Raw genomic sequence first — 18,337 nt, 5'->3', positions numbered from 1 at the left:
TATGTTTCCATCATTTCAAGTTGTCTATTTTGTATAGTGCCTGAGGAACCTCTACAATGCTGAATGCTAAATCCACCTGACTCTTGCCTCAGTGTTCTACTATTGTCCGGTAGGGGGCAGTGATGCAAGAAAATATCTATCCATGTTTGATAGTTGTCAGGCTCCTCAGACACTCAACAATTTGGACCAGCAATTAAAAATGAATTTCCCCATATGTAACCAGCTAAAAATCTGACGTTTGAGAGACACCATCCAAAATGTTGCTCAACGTTTATTTGAAGAACTAGCAAAGAGAATTCACACAGTCATCATCACACATTGACAAAACTAAATAAATATTCACCGTCACTTTGTTTCACACATCACTTTGTTCATCGACATATCTGTGCACTTCAATATTCTCAGTGAATTGCAAAATACTCAACACATGTATAGTTGTCAAACTCATAAAAACAAGCACCAATAAATAAATTAATAAATAAAAGTCATCACTAAATTATTTCAAAACTTTCATATACAAAATGTTCGCATTTCCTGTAAAAAGATTGCAGTTTTAAATAAATAACTTTATAAAACAATTCATAGGATATCTTAAAATATTTCCTTTGTTCATCAGTGCAGAGAAAAGTGTTTCCTATCATGTTTACTTGATTTCGTCTCCTGGTTTCAAATCTTCTCAAGTAACACGTTAAAAATAAATAGTGAATAAATAGTTAAAGACCCTGTAAAGTGAAATTAGCAATTTGTTTCTCAATACATGATACTTGCTTGGTTAATTAATAAAAATGTGCAAAACTCAACTGTAGTACTTTGAAGAAAGTTGTATAGAGTGGAGTTGACCTTCACCCACTATATATATGTACATAAAAATGTCATGCCTTTGCTACTTTTCGCAATTACTAATTATTTGATTTAATTCTACCACTACAGCTTGCTGTATTTGATGAACTGCTAACTTTCCCTGAAATGTCTTAAGTGTTCCTATACCAAGGCCATCGGTGTCCCGTTTGACCACGAGCTAGTTGATCGCTAGCACCTCTCGGTGTAGCGTGGAAAAGCTTCGTGATGACAGGTGGGATATTCTCCAAACGTGTAGGCATTAAAACGATGTAGGACGTATAAATATATTTGAGCGATAACTAACGTGAATACAACCACATCTGAGACCTGAGAAGGGCTGGGTTGTGCATGATTTCGATTTTACTTTGTATTTTTTTTCTCATTAAAATTCAACAGGTTTTTAAGCTGTCAAATTTCTGACATTAGTTTCACTTTACGGGGACTTTAATAAATAATAGACAAACATGATAATACGCGCAACATGAATAAATATTCCATAATGAACCCAACAATTGCAAATGACAAATAGTTACACAGCAATAGTACCAATCAATATAGAAAAGACTAGTCCAGCAGGTGGAACGTCACTATGATCTTACACAATACTACTAATATTATCGAGCGGACGTCGGATATGTTCTGCTACACACTTCAGTGTCATCACCTCGCAGTTTGACTGCAGTGTGTCATCATCCTCTGGTGTGTTCCCACTCTCATTGTCCTAAAGCAACATGCAAACAGGAGAAGTATACACAAGAACAAAGGAATATACAAAGAACAGATGGCAATGAGAAGATTCCTTCACTAACTATCTCTGGAGGACTTTTTGGGATCTCTCACACCTCGATTCCCTTGACTGCCTGGTTGATGGACTCGAGCAAAGCCCTGTTCTCAGGGTTCTGGTAGCAGTCCTTATTAGTGAACATCTGAGTGAGCGTCTCCACGTAGCTGTCAAAGTTTTGCTCCGACAACGGGTCCTGCTGAATGCAGACATTATAACAATTGGTTCTTTTTAAATCCTTAACTTCCATCCATCCATTCATCTTCGTGTCGCTCACCATGGTCGGCAGTCGGATGTTGGCCAGGCTATGGATCAGAGCCTGGCTCAGGCCTGACAACTCCAGAAACAAGGCCTCGTTTTTCTCTTCAATTTGCTTGTTCTCTTCCTCCATGCTCTTCAGGTTTTTCTCCATGGAAGAAATCTACAACAGATTAGACGTCTATAAGTCAACAGAAGATCTGGTCCAGATCACGCCGCCGTGTAGTAAATTAAGTGAGCCTGTCCCAGAAGAAGTCATGCGAAATGTTTTACAGAGCTTGGAATCAAGATCAAATCTGATTTTCTCAAAACTTTATCCTTCACATGACTTGGGTTTATCTTCTATTCCATCAATCCACAAACCATCTTTCATAACACACTATCAAAGGTCATCAATACAAAACATTGTTTCTAAATGAATTTGATGGAAATGTTGCTCATTTTTCCTAAGACCATCAAAATCACTCACCTGAGTGTGCAGGTTTACCATGTCGGCCTCCATCTCCGAATTTGACTCGTTCAGATCGTTGATCTCTTCATTGAGTTGCTTGATATCTTCATCGTTATCCAGAACTTAATCCAAGAAAGGACACGTCAGTACATAATAACTTTGGTTTTCAAAAATGATTTTTGAAGTCTTACCATCACTAGCTCTGAATTTGGCAGTGATATACTCATCTCCAGGGAACTTGGCTTTCTTCTTACCGGCAAGTGCTCTGGGACAACCAGACAAACTAAGAAAAAGCAAATCAATTTCATGGTCGTACATTTTTATGGCATCAATAGTTTATTTGAACCAATCTTACGTAACATGCACACAAATATGTCCGCTTTTGCAAACTACCTGCGGTGTGTCAGAAAACTCCCATTCGCATGACCAGAGCCATCACAGCCAGGTGTCGGACAAGTGGGGCCCTCGCTCTTGAAAGTCTTCCAGGAGAAGGGAGCACCGTTGAGAAGACCCTCCTTCTGTCGGCGCGCTGCCAGGGGACAGCCGTAAGCGCTGCGGTGGGTGGCATACTTGCCGCTGATGTGCCCAAGACTGTCGCAGCCAGGGACGGGACACCTTTACACAATACCACAGGAATGTAAAGAAAAATCATCCACGAGTAGCCCACTCATGATCATTAATCAATAGCTACTCAATGCCAATCAGCTTCAATCGTTGCGTTGGTTCCCTCACCTTAACAACTCAGAGTCTTCTTTGTCATCCTTTGTGGGGTTTGATTTGACTCCACCTTTCTTGGCTCGGGGGCATCCAGACAGACTAATAGAGAGGGCCACAAAGGCATTAGCAGATGAAAGATCCAGAAGAACACAGGTGAAGACCATTTCATACCTTCTATGTGAGGCATAGTTTCCTGTGATATGGCCTGATCCATCACAGCCGGGAGTGGGACACCTAGGATGTTCAGCGACCGTCTGACTTAAGTTATACGCTTTCATGATCTTTTGACACAACCTATTTGTCCTCCAAATTATCATTAAACTGAAGAAGCCATCAAATTGGATGGGATATAGAAAATGGGAAAATAATCATAACGTTAACTAAGCGATAAGAGGCATATTCTCCCATTCACGCTTGAGTCTTTTTTTTTTTACACGCTTGCGCACATTCAAGCTGCAGCGATTCTCCCGTCTTGGCTTCTGACACACCCACCATGCGTAGCCTGTAAATTCCAGCGCAGTGCATCAAATTTCCCCCAAAAAACATGACAGGTCATTTTAAAGAAAGACCTATATATAACCCAGTATGGCATTTTCCCTTAAAATTGCTTATGATCTATTCTAATTTCTGCTTTCAAGATTCTGAGCAGCCATAAGATACTAGTATCGGCCTCATTCGCTCGTTATCTGGTATCAGTACTTGCCCTTCCTTACATTATTACAATGACTGTATCATTTGTGATCATCATATATCCTCACACATATTGGATAGTTAGTAAGTATATAGTATGGAAAGGCTGTGCCCCCCTAGGCCACATCCACGTGGCATCACCTGGTGACAGTCATCACCCACCATCAACGACTACGAAATGAGCCAAAACATGCACTATGACAACCTCCAGAGCGCGCAAGAGAAAAGATTAAGTCAACCCCAAAAATGTTCTTTGCAATATTATGTCAAATGTACCCCCACTAGTTTAAACTTGGCATTCCGATTAATATTTCATTCGTGGAATATGAGTTAAGCAGCTGAATGTACCCCTTTTTCCCCTCTCAGGGGGCGGGACATCCATTTTGCCACTTGCTGGCGACTGAAAATGACATCACAGTTGCCACTCAGGTCACAACCAATCACAGCTCAGCTTCAGGAAACTGTTGAGCCGTGATTGGATGTGACATGAGACCTGCCAACTGTGATGTCATTTTCCATCGACAGAAAGTGGCAAAATGGCCGCCCCTGAGATAGATCAAACCAGGTGGATTTTGCCTATTTAATTCCTATTCCACAAACATTGCTCAAAACACTGTGTTTTGACTAGTTGGGTTGCACAGAACATATTATTCCAAAGAAAACCTTTGGGTTGACTTCTATGAGAGATTAGAATAGATTGGAAATAGATTCACCAAGGAATCACCAGAGTCCGGACATTTCATGAAGGTATGTTAACTAGCACTCACACTCACTCACAAAGTACGCAACAGCACACCTTTTTCTTATTTTCTTGACTTAAGCACATAGGAGAATATGCCCCTAGGAGAACATGATGAAGTTGAGAGGCAAAAGACAGCACACATACTTAAGTTCAGCTGTGTGGGCAGCCATGAGTGTCCGTAGTGATTTATCTGCAAGAGGACAGCCTGACAGACTGGAAGATTAGAGAGAATCTATCAGAAAACAGGCCAAGAGTAGGCTTTTTGGAACGGAAGACTGAATGAAGCACAGCCTGAATTAAACTAGACAGCCAGACAAGACAGAGAGAAACACGCTTGTCTCTTTTCTATCTCATCCCTTTTAGAGCAGCACTTGTTGTCGTCACAATTACAAGCATGCAAAACCTATTCAGTCATGATGTCATCAGTTTTAGCAAGACTGCGGACTGAGTTTTACGTAGCATGACACCAGGATATCTGAGAATACTGAGAATACCGTACCGATTGCATTCTCAGGCCACTATCGCTCTGGCTTACCTTCGATGAGATGCGTAGTTGCCGGTGATGTGTCCGCTGCCATCACAGCCTGGAGTCGGACATCTACAATGTCAAGGACGGAGGGAACAGGTCAGTGTCACAACTACAGCTAAAACATTCATAAAACATTCCCCAAATGAGAAGTGTTAGCTTTGAAAGTAAGTTAGCTACACTTGACCTCAATGTGTGTGTGTGTGTGTGTGTGTGTGTGTGTGTGTGTGTGTGTGTGTGTGTGTGTGTGTGTGTGTTTGTGATGAGCCCATGTCATAAAGAGTGTGTTGTATTAGTGTAACAATTCAATGAAATAGAAAAAGAATTCTTTGAGAAAGAAAGTTATATTCAACTCAAAAAGGTATAGGTCGTAGACATTTTGATTTTAAGTTCAAATTTAGTCTTGTAAAATGTGTTTATTGCGAACTAACAACTTTATTCTTCTTCTTGACCTAAATAAGGTTGAGCAGATTTTCAAAATTCAATATTGTGATCCAAATTTGATTGCTGTAATGTATTTGTTGACCCTTGGTAGTGTTATCACCTTGGCGGTTCAACAGCGCTAAACAGGTCAATGCCCTCATCATTATCCAACTTTTTTTTTTTTGCTCAGTCCCAGTGATATATTTTTCATTGGCATAACAAATTGTAAAATTGTAAACCGTGAAAAATTATGTTCATTCTGACTACATTTCCCATGATTCTAAGATACAAAAGCAGGAAGTAGTTCCCCTTCTGGTAGTTCCAGTTGCAAAAACATTATTTGGGTGATAAATTGGGGGAAGCTCCAGCGATGGCAAAAAAGTGGAGCGGACAGCCATTTGCAACCAAACAGACGAATGTACTTACACAAGGATCTCCTTTTTGCTGTCTTTAGGCGGAAACTTGACTTTGAAGCTGCTGGTAGTAACTTCCCCAGGGTACTTCCTCTCCTCTAGGTTCTCCGGGTTCTCCGGGTTCTCCTGGTCCTCATCCTCAGCATCAGAAGACGTGTATGAGGTGGCTGTATAGTCTACCTGATGACAAGTTGATAAGACAAAATTCTCCAGTGTACAGTTTCCGTACATAGTTTCTATCCAGCGTGCTCAGTGGGTGACTTTGAGTGGCTGTACCTCATCGTGGCCTTCCTCCTTTACTCCACTTGATTTCGTAAAATCGAGTGGCCCCTCCCACTCGGGCTGAGCGTGGCCCTGAGATGACACACCTATTGTGTGTTGAGAAGACGAGGAGGAGGACGACGAAGGCTCCGGAGACTGCATGCTCTCTCGCTTGTTTTTTTTAATGCTGAGGTCCAAGGTGCCGTTCTCGTCCACTTCGATGTCAGGCTCCTACATGAACAAAAGAGAAGCTTGTCAAAGAACAGCAACCGCCCCGTCGGCTGTAATGGGAGTGGAATCCGTCGAACCTCGGCGCAGGGCTCCCTGGGATTGGCGCTAAGGCTCTCCGGTCGTTCCCAACAGCGAGTGGACAGGTTGAGGATAGCCGTCGCTGCCATGTGAGCCGCCTCGGCGTCTTGACTGCAGTCGTACTCATTGGAGGACAAAGTGCTGTTGGAAATGCCTCCTGACCCTGTCCCGCTTGGAGAAGAGGCCTTAGGGAAGGATTTTGCTGTGTGGGGAAGAGGCAAAGCCGAGGTTAGCTTCAACATTTCTTCCAACTACGTATCAACAAATAATGTACTGTAACAGACACAGCACAGCACAGCACATTGTAATGATCTCCAGACAGAGACACTATGTGAGAGTGACTGAGCGAGATCAGAGCAATCTCATTGGCTGCTTTGTAAAACCTTTGTATGATGTCATTGCCACATGGTCAGCTCTTATGAAGAATATTTGATCAAATGTTTGCCCAGATAATGAATCTTTGACAATCAAGAAAATGTTTTCCTAAAACGGACCTCATTAACTTGTAATTGAGTAGCACTGGTATCGCGATATTGTATTGCGCGGTTTAGGATGTTTCACTTACATTTGAAGGCTTTGGGTAATGTTTCAGTGGTGGTTGTCTTTGGAACAAGCATACGCTTTCCAAACACCTGGACATCAAAGCTTGCATAGTCAAAAGACACCTTGGAATATTTCTCCAACTCTTTGGCCAGGTTTGCTCGTGGTGTGGTGGTGACCGCATTGGGCCCGTAATTGCCATACTGAGGGATCTCCAGCTGTTTCACAAAACACATGGGCCTGGAAAGAAAAAAATAGGAGTGACTAATCATCGCAAATATTATTGGATAATAATAATAATAAAGATGCCTGACCTGAGCACCCTGTCCGAGTTAGATGTGGGTTCACTGACTGAAGTTTGTAGATGGACCTGCTTGTCCTGGTTCTTGTTCAGCTTAGACGCTGCAGCAATAGGGCAGCCGGACAGACTGACAAAATTGACACATCCCGGCGTTTAGACCATTGAAATAAATGAAAAAAGAATGAACCAATACAGAATAGATGGCAGGTTTTCACGAGAGAACTCACAATGCATATCTGCATGCAATTCCTAAAACTTCTAATTAAAATGGAAATCATCAAATCCCAAGATGATAATAACATTCTGCAAATCCGACAATACAAATTGTTTAACTTGATTCAAACGGCTGCATATTTCTGCTAAAATCATATTTTACAAACATAACATTAATCAGAATACATAGGAAAATCCTGGATGATAATCAGTTCAGCAGTTTATGCTTAAAACCACAAACACAAAGAATTGATTTTCTTCTTGATACAGTAGCATGCATTGTAAAAGAGCAGTCTAAAGACTGTGAGTATGTATTAGTAATTTAATATTAAATTGAAGCACCACAATGTCAATAAGATACTCATTATTCCCGGATATAAGCATAAAAATATTAATAACCTGCGGTGTGTGTTGCGGTTACTGTTGACATGGCCTTGACCAGTGCAGCCCGGAGTGGGACACTTCAAGACGTTCTCATACATGGCCAGGACTACAGACACACAACGGATACAAACTGTTAAGTCTGGTTAGATCGAAAAGCTGAAACTGTTAACAGGAATTGAGTAGTAGCGCACACAACAGACAGCTAGTGGCATGCTTAACAAAGTTAGTAGTGTATTAGTTTCAGTAGTAGTGAATACTCTTCTATGCTAACCGGAACGTATAGTTCATGGTCAGTGTTGTAGTAGCAGATTAAAACGAGCGTGCGGTCTTGTGTTCTTACCCTCTGGAGGAATTCTATCCTTGTGAGGACATCCGGAGAGACTCCGATGGTGAGGATACAGTCCAGTCACGTGACCTGTCCCATCACACCCCGGGGTTGGACACTTCACTTCCTTCTTCTCTGAATAGGGGAAGGAGGGATTCATTTGCACTCTGTCTATATGAATCTGCACATTTTGATGTGAATATTAATATTCATACAATCCCGTGAAAGAGAAACACGGGCTACCTTTGCTGTAGTGGGCGTTGCGTCGTATCGCTGCTTCTGCGCTTTTGCCGGGGCTGTCGTATGACTGGTAGTCTTGGGAGCTCTGGGCTTCCTGGCCCTCCTTGCCCTCCCCAGCTTTTAAGGCGATAGCCTTCTCCAGCAGCACCAGGTTCCCTCGAGTCATATCCCAGTTCTCAGAATCGTCTGTGACCCCCGAGCCCTCTGAGACGCAGTCGCGGTCGTCTTCTTCGTCGTCGTCCTCGTCCTCGTCCTCTTCAGAGCGCACCTCGATCACCACTGTGGTCGGAGAGGCTTTGCTAGAGCATTGTTCGTCAACCCCGTCGTCTTCTTCTTCCTCCTCCTCTTCCTCTTCTTCTTCCTCCACCTCTTCCACTTTGCCTCCTTCATCCTGAGGCTTGGCCGCTTGGTTCTCCTGCTGCGTTTCGTCTGGCTCTTCCTCACTCGCGGGTGTGCAGACCTTTTCTTCCTCAAGAGACTCCTGAGATCCTTCACTGCGTGGACTTGCAGAGTAAGGCGTATCACCCTCTTGGATCCTCTCCTCCTCTTCTTCTTCTTCCTCCTCCTCCTCTTTCTCCTCGCTCTTTCCCTGGTCCTGTGTTGACTCGTTGGCCTGATTGATGTAATGTCCAGTGGAGTACTGGTGATCTGAATTTTCCTGGCTCATCGTCGGTCTTTCCACTTCCCTATCAGCTACAAACCCAGTTGGTTTTTCAATCTGCTCTTCTGCTTCGTCCTCCTCTTCATCCTCTTTTGTATGCTCAACTTCAGTTTTCTCAAAGTCTCTATGAGGGTCCCCTGCTGTCTCTCGCTTGTCTTCATTGTCCGTCGTCGTATCCGGTTTCGCCGCTTCGTCATCAGACGATTGTTGTTCAGTTGCCGATTTCTCATCCCTATCGGTTTCCTCAGCCACGACTTCATTGTCAACCTCCCAGGTGATGTTCTCCTCATCCTTGGTTGTAGCACAAACAACTGTTTCTGCGACCACTGTGTCTTCTTCTTTTATTAAAGGGCAGTCGTTTTCTGGGAATCAAAAAATGTTCTGTTTATTTCATTCTATAATGCAATATATACGTATAGCAGTTCATACAGTCTTCAAAAGTATAAGAACGGCAAGGTCCTTTTGTTGTAGAGTGGAGAATTGGGTTTCAGATCCAAAGAAACAAAAGTTCTGACGTCCAGCTTCTGTTTCAAGGCATTTATATTTAATGTTTTAAACAACTCACGACAGAAGAAAATGTGAATTGCACGAAATAAAAGCTGGACTTCGAGACTTTCATACAACAAAATCAAAGGAATTGAGCCATCTTTTTTTAGGGGGGGGGGGGGGCGGGTATATGCTTCGACTCACTTTTTGACTCTTGTCTGCTGCTTGAATCTTTCTCCTCTTTGAGGTCATCCTCCTCTTTCTCATTTTTCTGGTCCTTCTCTTCCTCGTCCTCGTCGTTGTTTATGGATAAGTCGTCTTCTGCCTCCATTAATGTGGACTGACCCTTCTTCTTGGGAGAAGATTGGTTCTCCTCAGCCTCTGCCTCCTCCAGCTTTCTCTTCTTTACAGTCGGACATCCCAGTGCACTACGACATTACATAATGTCTCAAAATGACTCTTATCTGCCTTGGGCTCTGTATGACTTTATAGTGGCTATCCAGTCCTACCTTCTATGCCTTGAGTATCGTCCACTGACATGACCTTTGCCATCACACCCAGGGGTGGGGCAACTGCTACTGACAAACAACAAAACCGTAGCACGTCAACAAGTATTCACGTCAATGAAAATGTCGAGGGGAAAAAACAAATCACTCACGTCAGCTCATGCTTCATGTCATGTCCTGAGAGTTCTGACAAAACTGAGGGGAAAAAAATGTTGAAACATTCATTTGGCCGACACTGCCAAAAGTAATCAAAGTTATGTACTGACCTCGAATGCCTTTGGAGCGGGTTCGTGTTCGTGTCTCTGTAGTGTCTTGGCTCATCTGGACAAGAGAAGGACATTAGTGGTACACAAGTGTTGCATCCTTTACCGCATTCTACATAAACTTCAAATTCAATGAACGCTAATGTAATTAGAATGTAACAACTCTACATGCTTTACTCATTTTAGATTTTGCTACTTCATAATTTCATTATTTGTATTTTTCTGTAAAGAAATACCATGTAAGACGTATTTTGTGAAATTGTTTATGAATGTTGTACATGGAAAAAATGTGAATAAAAAAGTGTATTGGGAAAAAAGAAATGTAACAACTCCAACAAATGCTTATCAATTGTTCCAAACGTATTGCTGTACACGCACACACACACACACACACGCACGCACGCACGCACACACGACAGAGTTCGATCCTGAGCCATTGTGATCATGTCAAAGTTTCCTAAACAAGATACTGAAAACCCTGGTTGCTCCCGATATTGTTTTTTTTAACTGTCCATAACAAGTTAGTTGCCAAAACAAGTCAGTCAAAACCTGTATATTCTATTTGCATAATAATTTCGAACATTTAATGTGGGTCACTAAAATTGCAGTCCACCCTGTCATTATGGGGTAACTGTCTCTTTAAAAAAAAAAAAAAAAAACAAACCTCAGATGTTTTTAGTGACATTACGTTGTTTTTCTTCATCGAAGGCCCAAACCAGCGTGGATGGTTCCAAGATGAATTTTTACAAATGTTTTGTAATTGTCATTATTTGTGGAGATGATATATTTCCGAACCAATGAAGTCACCGATGGTGAATTGCTTGACTTTTATGCATTCCCAGTTCGTTCAATTCCTACTCAGTGATGTTGCAAATGTGAGTGTGAAAGCGCTGCAGTCTGCATTTTGCCTGAAGTCAGCTGGGATAGGTTCCAGCTTCCCCTGACCCTGATCAAGAAGCGGTACAGAAAATGGATGGATGGATTTCAGAACCGCTAAGGTCGACTAAAGTGACTGCTCGCAAGCTCGACTATCTATGTTGAACTTTTGCACAGCTTTACTGCGCACACAGAGGCGTCGCACCCACGGGGGTTGTGGGTGGTTCAATACACACTTTTCCTAGCGAAAGGATTCAACACCCACACATTTCCTCAACTCGAGCCGGACGAACATCCCCCACACTTTTCCACGGATAGCTTCACCTCTAAATGCATTTAAAACGTGTAAAATACACATTTGTATTCGACAAGAATAGGAGTTTTGAAAATGTTAATCTCTGATCATCCATCAAGTATTAGTATGTCAAACTGCAATCGTGCTTGACTCACTCTACATTCACACCGTCATGCGATAAAATTGAATTACATGCGGAGTGCTTCTCGATCATCTGGATGTGCGCACAGCACTCATGAGAATCCGACATTTTCAAACAGGGCTTAAAAAGTGCCTTCCGGATTGAAAGTGAATAGCAGTGAAGGGGCTGAATCCTTTTCAAGCATTCCTACGATTTTCCACTCAAAACTCACAATGCAAATTTGACTTCGGCCGACAGAAATGGGTTGCTCAGCTACAAACAGGCCCGTCTCCTAAACGAGCTATTTCCTGTTGTTATTTACGTCAGAGGGGAAAAAAAAACCCAAACCATTGCGGACCTACGCGTTCCGTGACAAACTATTAACTCGACTGGCTTTTGGCACGTAGTCGCCATTGTTGCCGCTGCATAACCATCAGCGACAATAAATGTCGTTTGAAAAGCATCCTTGCGCGACCTCATGATTCGCCAGTCGCGTTGAAAAGTGGGTCGACCGACACCACGTTTGTCGTCCACGCTTAATGTAAAAGAACCGCTGGGAAGCCGAACCGGGCCTTCGGAAACGCAGCCAAATAGTGCGCTCCGTGCCTGGTCTTTGTCAGAGAGAGAAATAAAGCCTTACCTTAGGTTGAGACTAATGCCCTCCCCTCCCCCTCCTCGTCGACATCGCCAGCTTCGTGTAGCGATGTTTAATAAAGCGCTCGAGCGTGTCTTTACAACTTGGCCTCCATCTCTCAGCCAGCCCGGCAAGTAAAGACCCGATCGCTCGGACCAACTCAGCACCTTGGAGAGAAATCACTTGGGTGGACAGTTCGAGTTCAACCTTCAGTACCATGGACAGAAATTTGTCTGCAACGCCCCCCTGCGAGCGAAAGGGAACTGCGGCCCAAACACATGGAACCCATTTAAATCCCGTGACAGCTACTACGTTTACAAAATGAGTGGTTTTGAAAATTAAAGATGACTGGATGGATAGTATTTGTAGCAAAAAAAATGGTTATTTGGTAAAATCACAAAAATATATTTGACGCCAGTAAATCGCCAAGAAATAAAACAAGGCAACAACAATTCCTTAATCATTAGCGTGGTGCAAACGTGACTTTTGCGGTTGTTTTTGTTTTGCGCCACTGACATATAATCATTTTCATGTTCATCCGTAATTTCTTAATAAGGAGGCGTTTGAAATATGCTTTGACAAAGACAAGTAGTCATATTTAAAAATATGACATGCATACTACACTGCAGTTTATTTTATTGCTCTAAACTTCTGCATCACAACTTAATGACAATTAAGAAAATGTGGATTTTTGGCTGACAAATTTTAAGAACAAGGAGGGTGACAACTGCTCTACACTAGAATGATTGTCCGAGAATAGAGAGAGTTGAGAGAGAGAAAAAACTGACGTTCATTAATATGCATAGCTTTAATAGTAGAAATAGAAAAGGCAGTGATAAAACCAAATAATTCTAAAAACAGACATTTATTAATATGCATACATTTAATAGTAGTAGCAATAGAAAAGGCAGTGATAAAAACAAATAATGTTAAGGTTACCTTTTTCACATGTAACTAAAATCCAAGTAACTTCAACATGGACACTACATAACATTTGAATATATCACATATGAATAAATAAAGACAAACATTTGCTTACAACAGATCAGATCCATATTCCACACGGTATTAATAATAGTTATTTTCAATGCATTTTGAAATGAATGTTTGATTCGAAATAATCAGGACGTGTAGTGTGTGCTAACAATCATAATTCCAAATATGTATGGAAGCATTAGCTCCTTGACTGCATCTTTTCGGACTTCCATCTCATCTTGGCAAAAAGTATAGACTCAACACAGGCTACATCATCTAGATCACAGCTAGTCCGTGATCCTAGACAGAGAATACATACATCTGCCAGCAACTGACAAAAATCACAGGATTAAACGGTAGAAAATCCAGGAGACAAATACAACCCAGTGGCTTGCCCAATTAAGTTCTGACCACCTCTGAATGGTGTGGATGGCTGCGTAACCCTGCAGAGATGCAATAAACAAGCATATAGTATTGACATAGTAAAAACACCATAATTCCAAATGGTAGATTTGGTCTAAAAACAAAAATGCATTTTCATTTGAAGTCAACAATAGTTTCAAATAAGTCAGCTCATAATAATAAATAAATAAATCAGTACGAGTAAAAAATATTCTCATTGTCTTTAGAGCCAACTCGCATCCAAAAAATGACTTGCTGTCGACTGAAAGTGACATCACAGTGGGCTCGGCTTGCAAACGTCACATGACCAAACATAATGTCTACAATTTTTGATTCTTTGAGTATTTATATGAAAGCATGTCAAATACACCCAAAAACAGTTTTAAATTGTGGGACACTAATTTGTCACCTTAATATTAGGCTTGTAAAATATATATATCATGCTGTATCTCTGAGTCATTTTTACCTCTTCCACTTCCTCTTCAACACCCGGATCAAACATGGAGCCCAAGTAGGTGAGGTGGAAGATAGCCAAGAAACTGAAAACTAGGTTGAGCAGCATCACCCAATACCCCTGACAAATAAAATGAATTAGACAAAACAAACATCATAATTCTTGTAATGGATTTTGGTACGCGGTGCAGATGAACAACCAAATGAACAAAAAATGTATTTTGTGTGAATTACCATGTTGCCTTCAATACTGTGTATACAATATGTGAAAGTTACAAAGGCAGTTTACCTTCTTGTGTTGATGGCTGCAGTCAGAGGGGCAAGGTCTGGACAGGACACAGGCACTGAAGATGGCAGCGAGCCTCTTTCTCAGGACTGAGATGAAGAAAGAAATATACATGCAGACCGTATCACGTATGTCATCTGTGCTTGGATATGCAAGTGATTGTTTATATGAGAGGGTGGACAAGTGGGTAATTCACACAAGATCTAAATGTTCTGTTAGCCATATGTGCTATTTGCTTGCTAATTGTAGAACAGCCACAAGTGGGCGCTCTAAGTATGCGTGAAGTATTTGCAGCTTTTGTTAGAAGCCAATACATTAAAATAAAGTTTGTATTAGAACATTCCAACAGGTAAGACAAGATAATACTCATACCGTGTTCAACATATGTGATGAAGCCTAAAGAGAGCAGCACGGCTCCTAGGTGGAAACTCAAACCCTGACGACACACAAACTGCATGTTTAGCTCTGGAAACGAGTAGAGTTGCTTTTCACCGTGACAAGACAGTCAAACAATTGGAGAAGATCGAAAGAAAAGATACAGCGATGGCTTTCAAGTTCAATTTGTTTCAAAACACTTGTACGTCAAAAAATATTTTCTCAATCTTGATATCAGATTGACACCTTTAGTTTTTAAATAAGAGAAATTGCATTCTACCTTATTGTATTTTTGAAAAAAAAAACAATGATTCATTGATTAATGGTACATAGAAGCATGACTTTTTCCAGAAATTGCTAAACCGCCCAATCATTATTTCAAGTGACCTGTACTCACATGTAGTAGAGCGCTGGCTGTGTATGTGACCAAGATGGCTGAAAAAGTTCCAAGTTTCATGGCATTTTTGAAGACATCTGAACACAAGAACACAAAGTGATGCTATATGTGGAAACCATCTCACTGCATGTTTATATGAAGGGCTTGAATATTGATTATTGTGATGTTGAGTGCTCATGCCCTGTTCACACAAATTACAAGCGATAGCTTTTGACAATTTGAATGACACACCTGTGTTAAAGGAGCAGACTTACAAATTTTAAGCCATTGTGACATGGGAATATTCCAGGAAGTCACTACCATAACCATGGAGCGAGGCATTTCCACATTCAGGGGTTTGACCACTTCCATTTCCCTGTGTAAGTATAGTACAAAATTATGAAGACCAATTTGAACAGGTTTTGTACTTTAAAACATTTCTACATCTTATCCACACCATGTTATGTACTGCGCACTTTCTCTACAAAATGAATCCTCTCTTTAAAACTGCTTTCATTTCAACAGCCTCCATCAACTTTGCCTTGTCTATGTTACTCACCACTTGATGTTGTCTTTTTCCTCAATGTGGCCAGCGCCTGCCAGAATGCTGGTGCTTTCGCTGAGGTGGCCCACAAAGTAGTTACTGAAGTGGAATGACAATGCATTCTCATAGGCACTTTGCCACCTACATGACAAAAAAAGAAACTCACAAGTGTTCCTGGAAGCTTCCCAAGACTCGAAAACACTTTAAAGGATCATTTCTACCAAGCAACAAACTATGGATGATGTCCTTTTTGTAGCTACTGTACTATATATGGACTATAGAGACCTAAATTTGCTGCTATAGTATCACTCAATACACTAAGACCAATACAGCTAGTGCATTTTTTCTGTCGTGGGTAAATATAAAAAAATATATGAACAACAAATGTCCTCACTTGTGAATGACAGCATTTCCACTGATAGGGATGAAGAAAAGGAACAGGTATGGTGCAATGCAAGAGGACACCAGCAGACACATTTGACTCTTTAAGAGGCTGAGGAAGGAACAGCGCAGCCATAACCAGCTCTGAGGAAAGGAATGTTTTAAAAACCTGAAAGGACAACAAATAATCACAGAACCACTAAGAACTTCTCACCAGTTGCCTGCCGACAATAGCAGTCTTGTATGTTGAAAAGCTGATCCAAGGCCCGAAGACTACGTTGCCCACAAAGAGAACATAGCCAAGAAACTCAGTTGGCGTGGGCAAAGCGCTGACTGCTCCTCTGTCCAGGTCAAAGGCCAGAGAAATGGCTTTCATGGCCACCACCATCTGACTGCCTCTCAAACAAACACAAAATAAAAATCAAGATGGGAGACATTTAAAGCTTCAAAAATGTTTTTTGTGTAAACAACTAAATTCCAAGTTATTACTACCACGTGCTGTCTACTATTCCCCCGTGAATCTTCCCATAAGGATTATTTAAACCTATTTTGGGACATCCCACAACCTCCACAAAAATGGAACTCTTTTAAGACCTTTTTGCATAGTTGAATAACAAAAACACACACAATTCAAAACATCAGCATTTGGCGGCGGTATGAAGAGTGAAACATTTACCTCTGATCTTATGCCAGGTTACCGTGTCAATTAAATGCAACTCTCTGAAAAAAGAAAAACAATGCTACTTTTAAATCTACTGCATAACAAAACCAAACAAAGCATTAGAACCAAGAAAGAAATAGCCGAAATTCCAATGATGTTGGGATGTTGCATAAAACAGATAAAAACAAACAACAATGATGTGCAAATACTTTTCAACCTATATTCAATTCAAGCAGCAATATCTGGATGCTGTCTGAGATATCCTAATTTATTGTGACAGAACCGTACTCCATCACATCCAGTCTTTGGTCTACCTAAATAAGGAAATCAGAAACAGCAACCCCAACTAAGTACATATCCATTTCCAAGATGTTTTCTTACCCAATGAGGAGGTAAATGAGAATGGCAGCGGAAAGGAAGAGGCCTTTGTTGCTGGAGTGTCGAACAAGAAGAAGAATGAGGTAGCAAAGCAGACTGAGTAGCAGCACCCACAGCATTTGCAGGTTAAAAAAGAGGAAAAGGCTGAAGATCCCCGCAAACATCGACACAACATGATTCACAGAGGACACGCCTCCTGAGAAAGATACAAAGGAGAGCATTTAGGATTACAATTCATGTGGACATTGGTTTGTTGTTTATAAGCCTAACTTCTAAATTGTCGATTGTAATTAATCGGGTAGGGGGGGGGATGCTTACCCAACCTGAACAGCAGCCTAGTGAGAAGACAAATGAGCAGAAGCCTCCAGATTTGTTCAAAGCCCTGCTGGAGTGTGCTGACTCCACAACTTTCAGCCAGCTCTATCAACACCAGGAGCCTGTCGAATATGTCCATGGTGCAACTGCACAAACACACGGCAATGAAATGCATCTGATATTGTTATGTGATTGATTTACTGGATTACGGTTTACATAATGATCAATTAGAAACGAAAGAGGCAACACAAAAACTGATCAATGGCAGGCGAGATAAAATAACAACATACTGTTAATGTTCTTTGAAGTCCATTAGAAAAAAAAGTGCAATTTTTATTTTTACCAAAATTGTTATTTATGAGGATTTTTTTTGATAACACGTTTTATCTTGCTTATGATGGAGTCTTTTCTTGATTTATTCTCTAATAATAAAAGTTGTCCTTTGGCATCTCGTTGTTATACTTACATTGTTAAAAACTGCAGGTTCCACTACAGTATAAAAAGTTGAATGATCTATAACTCATATGTCAGGACTGGACTGGAATAATTTTGTTATTTCACTTGCAGTCGCGTAAAAAAATAGTCAATAACATTCCGAACTTGTTTGCACATGCACACGTTTACCTTGCGTCACATTTATTCACAAGGAACAAAGGAAATCAGCAGACCAAAAAATATCATGATGGAGGAATCCTTAAAAATCCGTTTTATTCGTTACTGCGAGTATGCTGGATTATGGAAAACAAATGACCGCAACATTTGGAGCAAGCGCCAAGATGCACTTTAATTTTATAGAAGTTTCCTTAGAACTACACAGCGCTCACTACTGGATCGGAGCGCTAGTCAAACATTCAATATTGTCCTCTGCAAACACATGTACGATTTGTGTAGCTATTAAAAAAAATCTGTGTTATTTTTGTCAGTTTGGTCTTCCT

General features: G+C 41.1%; 2 protein-coding genes and 1 long non-coding RNA gene across 4 annotated transcripts; 1 reads left to right on the top strand and 2 right to left on the bottom strand.

Moving 5' to 3' along the window:
- Window positions 1-258: 258 nt before the first annotated feature.
- On the bottom strand, window positions 259-10,388 carry LOC133169024 (myelin transcription factor 1-like). Its single transcript, XM_061300848.1, has 20 exons — window positions 10,334-10,388; window positions 10,220-10,262; window positions 10,071-10,139; window positions 9,766-9,989; window positions 8,418-9,437; window positions 8,190-8,309; window positions 7,865-7,955; window positions 7,266-7,379; window positions 6,977-7,191; window positions 6,411-6,613; window positions 6,118-6,333; window positions 5,855-6,021; window positions 5,015-5,077; window positions 4,624-4,692; window positions 3,063-3,281; window positions 2,724-2,945; window positions 2,522-2,613; window positions 2,349-2,452; window positions 1,899-2,042; window positions 259-1,820 (listed from the first exon to the last, which is right to left on the bottom strand). Exons 1-20 carry the CDS (start codon window positions 10,386-10,388, stop codon window positions 1,677-1,679), a joined length of 3,594 nt encoding a protein of 1,197 aa, XP_061156832.1. The 3' UTR covers window positions 259-1,676.
- Window positions 4,266-7,269, top strand: LOC133169032 (uncharacterized). The gene is made up of 3 exons (XR_009718353.1): window positions 4,266-4,484; window positions 4,994-5,104; window positions 5,883-7,269. It is a non-coding gene; the product is annotated as an uncharacterized LOC133169032 (long non-coding RNA).
- A 2,661-nt stretch (window positions 10,389-13,049) lies between the features above and the next one.
- Window positions 13,050-18,208, bottom strand: LOC133169015 (protein-serine O-palmitoleoyltransferase porcupine-like). Of its 2 annotated transcripts, none has more exons than XM_061300827.1 (13): window positions 18,027-18,208; window positions 17,406-17,548; window positions 17,091-17,283; window positions 16,725-16,768; window positions 16,263-16,444; window positions 16,062-16,192; window positions 15,683-15,808; window positions 15,399-15,499; window positions 15,145-15,221; window positions 14,745-14,808; window positions 14,376-14,461; window positions 14,100-14,207; window positions 13,050-13,674 (listed from the first exon to the last, which is right to left on the bottom strand). In XM_061300827.1, the coding sequence occupies exons 2-13, from the start codon at window positions 17,539-17,541 to the stop codon at window positions 13,573-13,575; spliced, it is 1,350 nt and encodes a 449-aa protein (XP_061156811.1). In that variant the 5' UTR covers window positions 17,542-17,548; window positions 18,027-18,208; the 3' UTR covers window positions 13,050-13,572. The 2 variants fall into 2 exon arrangements, with proteins under 2 accessions (XP_061156811.1, XP_061156820.1); XM_061300836.1 differs by lacking the exon at window positions 18,027-18,208 and adding an exon at window positions 17,869-18,020.
- Window positions 18,209-18,337: the final 129 nt, after the last annotated feature.

The sequence above is a fragment of the Syngnathus typhle genome, linkage group LG2 (assembly GCF_033458585.1).
Source record: "Syngnathus typhle isolate RoL2023-S1 ecotype Sweden linkage group LG2, RoL_Styp_1.0, whole genome shotgun sequence".
NCBI classification, from domain to species: domain Eukaryota; kingdom Metazoa; phylum Chordata; class Actinopteri; order Syngnathiformes; family Syngnathidae; genus Syngnathus; species Syngnathus typhle.
Note: the sequence above shows the minus strand (reverse complement) of the source record. Positions and strands in the feature narration are given on the sequence as shown.